This window comes from Lonchura striata, chromosome 4 (assembly GCF_046129695.1).
Source record: "Lonchura striata isolate bLonStr1 chromosome 4, bLonStr1.mat, whole genome shotgun sequence".
NCBI lineage: Eukaryota > Metazoa > Chordata > Aves > Passeriformes > Estrildidae > Lonchura > Lonchura striata.
The window spans coordinates 29,481,610-29,492,737 of record NC_134606.1 but is presented as its reverse complement, the minus strand read 5'-3'; the positions used below and the strand labels follow the sequence as shown (position 1 = coordinate 29,492,737).

The following is an 11,128-nucleotide window of genomic DNA, read 5'->3' as shown; positions in this document are numbered from 1 at the left end:
GTGTACAGATCAGAAAAATCATACAGGGAGAAAAACTCCACTGACAGTAAGAACAAGCACATGACTATTACTTTGACCTAAACAGCCTTGTTAAATGCAAATTAAAAACAAAAACAACAACAACAAACCAACAAGAAAACCAAAAGGAAAACCTCAGAGTATTCATATACAAAATGATGAAATAAAGTACAGTTTTGTATTTCTTTTGATACTAACTGGTTATGTCTGACATCCTTTGAGTAATATGCTTAAATTTTCAGAGAAAATATCATAATAGGTACCAGGCTCCAACAAATCCTAACATTGAAAAAACTGTGAGTAGGAATCTTGATTTAATTCAATGTTGTGAAATCATCTTCTGGAATGGAATCCTGGACCAGATCCACTTGATGGGAATTTCATAGCAGGAGGGCATACTCCAGTACTTTCATAGCAGGACGCCATTGTCTTTATGATATTTAAAATATCTGCTCCAATATCTACAGTTACCAAGGTGATACAAAACCTTAGTATGCATTTAAGAAGGGAACTATGGATGAAATAATGAGAAGCATTGTCTGCTATGTCACATCCTAGACTAGAAAAGCTGTTTTTCTCCTTGCTTAGTTTTGCTCTAACCTGTGGAACAATGTGGTTTGGTAGGTTGACTTTCATACAGTAATATTTGGAGCAAGGTTTGGCACTGGGCAGTATGATTTGCATATATCTATGTGGACATTTTATTGCTGGCAATGCTACTTCAGTGTATTTTTCCTGAAGACTTCCAGTGCTCATGCCTTTGCTGCCTATTGTTGCAACTTGGCTTCTCTATTCACCTGGTGAAGAAGGAGCTGTCATACTTTTTAAGTGCAGAGGGTTGCTGGATAAAAAAACAGTTAATCCTGCAATTTGTTTCTAGTTAATAATACAAAAATAATTTAGGAAATTAGGAATCTGACTGTACAGCTTCTGAGTACCCATTAACGCATCTAGATGACAGCCAGAATTCCTAATCCCTTCAATATGTATCAATAAAAAGTATAACAAAGAGAAGCACCCACAAAAGGATTTCTCAAAAGTGTGAAAAAACCCCAGCCTTCTAGTCTGTAATTCATATTGCAGTCTGCTTTCTCATTTTAATAGTAATGTATTGCATCATATGGCAAATAGAATCAATTGATGAATTGTTAATGTAATGAATGCTGGGAAAACGAATTTATGATGGAGTTAGTGTAGACTATGAAATTTTATTTCCTAGAAATGATGTAGCATGGAGTTTATTATGATTTATGCCTATAGTTACTGCCATATCAAAATCTAACTAAGGTCACTGCTGTGAGGGAGACCACATGTGATTTACAGATGGGAAAATTACACAAGGTTCTAAATTACACAGACCTTGGATTTCTACTCTAGTAGATCCACATCACATATTTCTATTTAAATAAGCCCTCAAGGGCTTTGTTTGACTGATTGTTTATTTAACTGCAAAACATACCAATGTAATACATTTACCATCAAATACAGAAGGAGATTCAGACAATAAAAATTAAGACTATGTAGTTTCCTTTAGTCATCTGCTTTTCATATCCTCCATTTATCTTCCCTGTCAAGTACCAAAAATTGTGTTTTGATGATCACATTGAACAAAAAAATCACAGTGGCATTTTATCCTTCAAGGTAAAAATATACTTTGGTGTTAATAAGTGACAGCCTAGTAAAAACATCATGTCTTCCCCCCAAAAAGTGCATTTCTTCACTGTTTAATCAATTCAAGTCTCAGACAAACCTTATCTTTCTTACCTTACAAATTTTTTAGTCATGCTAAAAATGTTCACTTGTGAAGACAGACCTTGAGTATTTTTAAAGATTCACTTCAAATAAATGTTTAACCATAGGATATCTGGTTGGTTTTTTTAGAAGTAAGTTTTCTGAGGTTCTTGTGTAAGTTCCATGTACCAGAAATATTTGTTACTGTCTCTGTGTTTCTCTCATGTACACCATATTTCTTTTGCCCATTTCTGCATTATAATGAAAACACAAACAAAAGCCAAGCAAATAAAATGACTATATATTTCAAAAAATGCAGATTTAAAGACAAACAATTTAAAAAATCACTGGAATATGAAACAAATGGATTGACTTCTTTGATTTTGGAAGCATTCCAACAAAGGGCTTATCCAACAAACAATAGAAACCTTGACAAGAAAAAATAACAACAAAAGCCAAAGCAACTAAAAGAAATAAAGTTTCCTTGAATGCTTCTACAAATGCTGAATTTTCCCTCTTGCAAAGCACAGTAGTAAGATTAAGACTTCAAATAATTAAATTATTATAAAAACTTTCTAAGATAACAGAGTTAAAAGTACAGAAGGTAGGCTTAGAAACTTGGAAATTCAGAGAATTTGTTCTCTGAAATTTATTTTCCATGTACCAATATGTAATAAATATTACAGACAGACACTTCTGAAGTGAAACGTCTGCGAAACATAAAAGGCAGGGAATCTGTTCCTTGAACACCATTCCAAAAGTACTTCTACCTTGTCAATCTGGCAATTTCTTTTCTCTTTCTTCCTCTCCTTTTGCCCACCAGATAGAGTCAGAGACAGTGAAGCTAGATCCACCTCAGACTTACTTGGAACTGCTGGGATGAAATTTTTGTCGCTGAGCATTCCTTGACAGTGTAGAAACATGAATTGCAAAGTGAAATTCTCTCTCTCCCTTTGAAACAATCCCAAACTTTTCCCAAGAGCATTGTGTTCTCAGGAGCACCCTGAGATACCCTCAATCCTTATGAGAACCACCAGTGTGCTAAAAAACTTAAGTTCTGCATGCCAGAGAGCAGCCACTTCAAGATTTGGCCCTAATCTTTACTGTTCATGCTCAGCAAGAAAGGAGATGCCTATGGAGCACAGAAGGTCCCATTCCTGGCTTTATTGAGGCAAAATATTTTCTGCCTCTGAAAGCACCACAGGGGATTCCTGAATCCCACAGGGGAGCACAGGCTCTTCTGTAGGACTAGAAAAGACAAGAGCCAGAAGCATTGGTGTTACCTAACCCAGTGATGCATAAAGTGCATGAAGCAGGTGGCTGGTGAGCACAGACATGAGAGCCGTGTGTGCCCTGTGTGGGCACCAAGGCATGCAATAGCTTGAGACATTAGGATGTGAATGGCTCTCTTGATACTAGTATAGATGTAGATCTGCAGCATTAGAGGTGTAAGCTGGCAAGCAACAACCCAGTTCAGTAGCTCATGTTGTGGCAGGCAGCAAAAAACAGGGTGCAGACATGAGCTTTATGAGTTGACTATAGCCATTAAGTTAGATAACTGTTAGCTGTTAACTAATTGGCTTTTATAACTGTTGACTCAAAGTGGGCAGTTTTGCACAACCATGTCCAGAACTATCTGAAGTTAATAATACATCTCATCTCACAGATATTTTTTCCTAGACATTGCATGCTTTCCACTCAGATGAGGACCATTCAACCATAAAAATTCATTCACCCTGTGACCAATGAGCAAAAGTATTTTTTAGCAATACTTTGGACATTCCACTCTGGGAACAGATTACATCAAACGCCGTCTTCTCATGAAAATAATTGACAGAGATAAAGAACACAAATGTAATACTACACAGGCTGAGAAAATGTCAAGAGTTAGAGAAAAGAAATTTCCTGAGCTTCAGAGCTTTCAGCCCAGGAATGCCAGAAGCAGTTTGAACTTTCTTCAGAATGCACCCAGTTTTTCCCTAAACTCAAGCAGCAGTAATGGAACCTGAAAAATACTGACCAGGAGAAACAAAGTGAATTCAAATATAAAAATGGGCAAGTTTTGTAAACGCACATGTGAATTTATTAATAATATACTTTCAGTCTGAACACTGACGGTTTTATGACCCTTGCTTAATCAGCTATTTCTCAAAAAGTAAATTGCTTGTCAGTAGCTTAAAAATTACTATGTATTCTGAACCCCTTTACCACAGAGGTTTAGTGATACTTCACTGACAGCTTCCACAGTGTCAGTTTATTTCCATATTCCTATGGTAGATAAGGGGCCAAGGCAATCACCTGAAATTCAGAAGGATTTCAAGAAGTGCAAGGCAGCCAAAACTGATTCTGGCCACTTATTGTGATGGCTGTTTGTCAGTCAGGTGGTAGGAATCATATCAGTTTCAGGTGTTCTGCAAGACATTTGAAGAACTGTGTTTGGCTTCAGCACCTTATTAAAAGAAAAAAACCCAACAAACAAACAAACAAACAAACAAGTGCCTAATCTTAAGACTTTTTTTTTTTTTAGGGGCAGAGAGAAACATATTATCTCAAAAGTATACCTTCATATGGTGTGAATTTGAAGTATAAAACACCATTTCAGTGAGGGTTTTATTGTATATTTTGGGAAACAACTGTGCCTGTTTTAAAATTTCACTTCATACAGCATTAGTTTGGAAAGTAATCAAAATTAATTTACAACTATTACACCCTCATGCATAATCATGACTGTAAAAGACAATTCCTTCACTGAATTCTGATCATCATAGGTCAATGAGGAGCTTCAAGAGAAACTCTTCAGGATTTTAAACATAGCTTTAACTAATTCTTATAGAGTCCAGGGAATAAATTTCCTTTGTTATCCACTTTTTCTTTCTTCTCTAGTCTTTTTTCCCTAAGTCCAAATATACCATGTCCATATCTTTTTCTTCATGTTGGGGAAAAATGGGAAAAATATTAATGCAGATCATTAATATGGTCCCATAAATTGAGAAAATCTTCTTTGTGAAAGTGTTGTAAGCTGCCTTGCTATCATGACGTTATTTTTCATTGAGCAATACTGCTTCAGACTACACACAGTTGCAGTCTGCTTTCAACTCTGTATCTTTGTTTTCTTCTCCTGGGTTGTTGCTGAGCCTCTGACTGAATGTTTCAATGGAACTGGTCTAGGATAAAGGTGTTTTTAACAATACATACCTTCTTTTAAAAGTTATTTTGATTTTCTAGTATCACCTAAGGGAGTATTTCCTGTCTAAATTTCAGGACAAGCTAGTGTAAAGGTAGTCAGCATATGACAGATACTACAGTTTGGAGGCAAACCTCTAAGCATTATTTTACCACTTCAAGAGTTTAGGAGCTTTAAATCATCTTGCAGGAGAGTCTGTTTCTCTACTGGCTGCACTGAGAAGCACTTCTTTTTGCCCCTACAATCCATGTCGTAATAACTGACTGACCTCTTCCTGCAAGTGCTAGGATTTTCTGTAACTGGTGTGTGCGATATGACAGATACCAGCTCCAGAACATTACAACTGACCTTCCCCCACTATATCTCCAGCTGGTTGTGCCAACATGCTTTGTTATGAAAAATGCAGCATTTCAGAGCAACAGGATTGAGTATTCTAATCTTGTTAAAATGCTCTTTGACCAAGAGTTATCACTTCAGCATAATCGTACCTGTTTCTTCAGTATGTGAAATCCTCATGTAAGTAACAGGAGTAATTCTAGAGTTTTGTCTATTTTTTTTCTCTACTATGCATTTCTGGCCAGTTATCACAAACCTGGCCAGATATCATCTGTGATGCATCATATATCATGTATCACAATGTTACATGGTATATGTTATATGATGTAAATGTCAGTTTGTTTATCTGCAGAATAGCATCAAAACCATTCCAATTTCCAGAGGCTGGCTGGTAGTTTTCCTGAAAAAAAATTTGCTTTTACAACAATGTAACAATGTTTTATAACAAGGCCAAATCAAAGACTTGGAGCCATTCTTGAAGGACAAGTTAAAAGGTCAAACTTAGTAACAGTCAAGTTAAACAATAAACTGGAAGCTGCTCCTCACATCCTTTACATGCAGTTCCTGCCATATTAACAGGAGGCGAAGTCTGTGTGTACAGGTTCATTTGCCAGGAGAAGGTTGCATGTTCCCCAAAAAAAGGTCAAAAGTTATGAAACAAATATAAACAGACACACTGTTTCTGAATCTGTGGTACTTATTATCTAGGGTGTAAACATGTTCCAATAGAATTAATCTTTATCATTTTACAGCTGGCATGAAAAACCCTGACAAAAGGAAATAACAAGAACAAATCTTATTAGGAGCAGTGCAGCTGAGGGAGCTGGAGTTGTTTATCCTGGAGAAAAGGAAGCTCAGGGGAGACCTTGTCACTCTCTACAGCTACCTGAAAGGAAATTGTAGCCAGGTGAGGGTTGGTCTCTTCTCAGGCACCGAGTGACAGGATGAAAGGAAATATGCTCAAGCTGTGCCAGAAAAGGTTTAGGTTGGATATTATGTTTAATGGTAACATGTTCAGATTAATGGCTGGACTCAATTATCCTAGAGGTCTTTTCCAAACTTAAGGATTCCATATTCTAGTAAATTATAGGGGTGGTTTTTATCTTATGAAGGGGTTAAACTAGTAAAGAAGTACTGTGAAATTGTGGAAGAAAAAAATTTTGAAACTACAAAGTAGTTATAAGTTACACAATACTCTTTTGTATTACTGGTGCAGATATGTTTGAAAATTTATTAATAAACTGTATTTAATGGTAAAAAGTACTACTGTTTCCCTTTTTCTATTATGCATGTCTTTTGCCATGCATCTTACTGAATATTTTCATTAGAAGAAAACTGATAAGAAAGTCAGTTGGCTTTGATACAGTCCTATTTGGTTTGTTTGTAATTTTCAACAAATAATGTACAAAGACCTGTATGCTGAATTGCATGAGAAAGAGTTGATGCCCAAACCCCACTTTTTGCTATCAGTGGGTCCAAAAGCATTTTCATGGTGAAATGTCAAGCTGGATTTTTTAAGCTCCATTCCTTATCCACAAACCAAGGGCTGTACTCAAACCAGTACTGTTTGCCTTTAGTCCACAGTAACATGGGCTAAGCCCAATCTCCACATCTTCATTCCATATACCAGACTCTTCAGATGGAGGATTCTGTCACCCTGGCTAAGCAGCCCCAGCAACCAAGCTGTTACATTACCAATTTTCAGCTGTTTTCTTGCCTACAGTATTTAATTTTTATCAACAAATCTGTAGATTAAAATTTTAAATAAGTATTAAAATTACCTAAATGTAATCTTTGACTTTGCATTATATTAAAATGCAGCCCACAGGAAACTACCCTCAAACAAGTAAGATATAATTGCAAAACACAAATAAATCCACAAAGCCTTCCACATCTAACATGATAGCTCAAATATAGGCCAGGTAGGTCATATGAAAAATGTCTGAGTATTTGGGTAGCTCCACTGACTATAACAGAAATGTTTACATATTGGAAGTGAAATGTGCTTCAGGTTTTAATGGATGAGGCTGAAAGCTGACTCTGTTACTTATGGATATAGAAAATAATTACACTGGTATGATTCTAGTCCTCAGTGACTGACCTTCTTCATGGGAAACAAATTAAGAACTTTATTGTCAGTTTCAGTAGATAGGTCAAACCTGTGCAGGTATGGCAATTTAATTTTCCTGCCCCTACATTTTAGTCAACTCAGAGCAGTAATCTGCTCAGAATTATTTCTGGTTATACCTTTACAGAGGATTTAATTTCCAGACTGTTGAGGCAGCAGTTTCCATAAGCCTGAAATGCAAATGAAAAATATAAGAGAATTTCTAGAAAGCTGTGTTTACTGAAGCTTTCTATGACAATTGCATTAGATGTAACTTTTATGTAAACCCAAGTTCTGTTTACAGCTGCATTCTCCTGTCAACTATTTTATCAGCCCAAGACAAGCCAGAAATCTCTGTCAGGATGTTGAGCAACTGATTGCTATCTGAACAGCAATGCTTTAGTTTTGCAGCTACTGATGAATGTGAAGCAGACTTAAAGTGCATTGTCACTTGCATCTGAAAGTTTTCCTGACATCAACTGTAGGACTTGAAGTGGGCTGTGATGAATCACAAGATGTACCAGAGTAAAAGGATCTCTGGGGACTGAAAGGATAAATATATTTTCTTCCAACTTTACTCATTGGTGATAATGCCAAAATATACATGCAGTGAATCACATCAGCCATAACTACAAAGGAAGCATATTCCATGATTGGTTAATTTTTAATTGATTATTATGCCCTGGCCTAAAATAAAAAATAAAAATATGACACAGATCAAGAGTCTTGTGAAGTCCACACTTTATGCACATTTCTGGGTGCTATTCAAACAGCAGCAGAACTGTGAGAGAAAGGTGGGCAGAAATGGGCCAAACTGGGAGTGGCAAGCAGACTGGTCAAACCCAGGGGTGACTTATTTTGCACTTACGATAGTACAGCTTCTGTCTCCTCTAACCTAAGAGTTGATATTAAAAACAAACAAACAAACAAACAAACAAACAAAACCCAAAAGCCAAAAAAACCCCAAAACAACAAAAACAAAACAAAACAAAACCAAACCAAAAAACAAACCAAAAACCAAAACCAAAAAAATCCTCCAACTCTTTATGCCCTGGGTTTTGTGGATAAGAAATGGAGGAAAACCCCTTCATCTAGCTATTCATTAGCAAGAAATTGGCAGGATTGGATAAACTTTGGAACCAGTACAGCTGTACCCACTATTCCCTTTCCCCTGGGGTAAAATGCATTTCTGTTTTTGGTGACTCTGTGTTATTTTCAACCCATATTTTTTCTTTCACAAAACAAATTAAGCTTGCTCTGTTCTCTGCAGGCAAGAAGAGGATATGTGGAGTGCTTCTGTTGCTCTGAAGCAGACTCCTCTTGCTGTGGCCTTTGTGGCGTTTGTTTGACAGGCGTCCACATTGGTTTCTATGCCTTCATAAGCCTAGTCCCTACTTGTGACCAGCCAGAATTGCTGGAATACCTTGATCAGTATAGAATACCTGGGCATTTTATATTTAAGGTGTATCTGAAATAATATACTAGCACCTCTAGTCATTTGCACATTGGTGTAAATACTGAGAAGTTTCTCTTATTGCTCTGAATATGATAGCTGGTTAGTGTATGACAGATGGTTAGAGATACCTGTTCTTTATCTTCACACTGGTAAACTGGGAAAATCATCTCAGTGTCATTTCTTTTTGCTCCAAGAGGAAACACATCTCTGGCAATAGGTAAGGCAAATGATGGGAGAAGGAATTTCTAGCACAAGGCTGAGAACTCTGTCACAGAAAATATTCCCTTGTGCAAATCTGAGGATGCAACAAAGTCGTGAATTACAGACACACAGAGCTTGAGATAAACAAAATTCAGTGCTTCAGTTTCACTGAGTGCAGCTTCTGTCTTTGAGCTACTGTACACGCTGGGCCAAGGAACAAACAAAATGGGGGGAGGCGATCTGAGGCAGAGCTCGCTTTATGCTGCCGATCTTATCTCGCTGGAAGAAAGGGCAGGGCGATGTACCGCTCGGTAAGACAGCAGGCCGAGCGGGCCGGCGGTGCGGGAGCGGCGGGCGCGGAGCATCCCCGCGGCCGGGGCGGCATGGCAGCTGCGGGGAGGTGGAGCCAGCCGCTGACCTGCCGGCATCGCGGCACGGGCGCATCATCTGCCGCCAATAAACCCTCCCTTCTTCCTTCCCGTCCGCGCCGGAAAACGCCAGGAAAACATAAAATGCAAATATATTATTAAAAAAAATAAATTTCTTTCCCGCAGCAGGGCCGGAGGAAGGCGGGGAGGCCAGGTGCGCGGGGCGCCTCCGCCGGCGGCGGGCGGTGCGTGAGGAGCTCGGCGGGCGCTGCCGCCATGGAGCACATCCGGATGCCCAAGGTGGGTCCCGCCGGCCGCGGCAGCATCCCCAGGCCACTCCCGCTCCAGCCCGAGGGAGCCTCGCACCGCAGCCCTGCGGGCCTCTGCGGCCTTCCAGCCGATGCTGCGGGCTGCTTCCCGGCCACCTTGCCGTGATCCCTGCCCGGAACGCCGGGCGGGCGCGTTGCTCTGCGCTATGGGCTTGTCGGGCTGCTCGCCCCGTCCCTCTGTTAGCGCAGGCACCGGCCGAGAGCTGCGGGTGTCCGGAATGGCAGCTGCGTTACCTGCTTCTCAGGCGCCTTTCGTTTGCCCAAAGATTTCAGACTTGGTGATGAATTGATTTAGTGGTTTTATGCATGTTTGATCTTTAGCCGACGTAATCCGTCTTTTTCTGCAGCTTTCTAAGCACTAGGCCTGTATTTGTTAACAAAATTGCCACGTTGCTCTAGGAAAAAAAAAAAAAAAAAGACAGTTTTAACGCAGAAAAGATATAGATTAAAAGTAAAAACAAAAAAAGTGAACCAGAGCAATATGTTAATTCGAAATGGGGTGGGATATATTTTCATATTTATTTATTTATACAGAATCACAGAATCAGAGAATAATGAGGTTGAAAGAGACCCCTAAGATCAAGTTCAACCTATGTCCTAACACTCAACTAGACTATAGTATAACCCAACCCCCTGAATTTAAGAATTTATTTGTATTTATTATCAAGATTTAATATGATGGTCCTTGTTATTTGTCTATCTTTTTTGGCCTTTAGGTGTTAAGTTGTAAATCTAGTAAGAAGATAGGTATTTGTAACAACTGCCTTTCTTCTAGTCTCATTTCATTATCTGTTATCTCCCTTTCTGGGAAGGAAGAATTTCAGAATAGTATGTGTCCTGCAGGAAGGTACAATCAGTGACCATTCGCTGAAGAATGCTGAAAGCATGAACGAGAAAAATGTTGAAAGCAAACTAATAAGGGTAGAAAAATATCCAAAAAATAAATGGTTGTGTTTGCTGTGAATGGAAGACCCAGGAAAGTCCCTGTTGCAGGCAATGGAAGCTTATCTGTTTCCTTTTCTACAACCAGATCCTGGTCCAGAAAATATTACTCTGCATATGTAAAAGCCATTTCTGTATCTGATACTGTGAGAAGGCACTGTACCAATGCCTCAGATCACTGAAAATCTTAACTCAGTGTGGGGTGATTCTGCAGTCCTGGATCCTGGCAGTCTTTTACATTATAGCTATGCTGAATGGTATCTGATATAATAGAGCAGTTTAGAAGGCATGATTTAAAGCTACAAGGGGTACAAAAATCCTTAAAATTTCCAACATAAATGTAGGAAATCAACATGAGTCACTACTAAAATACTTAATTTCTCCAGTTACTCCTAAATACACTGAAAAATCAATGTATCTACAGCTATCTGACAGAATTGATACATTTGATTTTTT

General features: G+C 38.6%; 1 protein-coding gene across 1 annotated transcript in view; it reads left to right on the top strand.

Moving 5' to 3' along the window:
- Positions 1-9,360: 9,360 nt before the first annotated feature.
- The window catches only part of MTMR7 (myotubularin related protein 7), a 41,401-nt gene continuing 39,633 nt past the window's right edge, over positions 9,361-11,128 (top strand). The window contains exon 1 of the mRNA XM_021535712.3: positions 9,361-9,701. Coding sequence (XP_021391387.1) covers positions 9,678-9,701 — 24 coding nt within the window. The 5' untranslated portion in view covers positions 9,361-9,677. The remainder of the gene's footprint in view (positions 9,702-11,128) is intronic.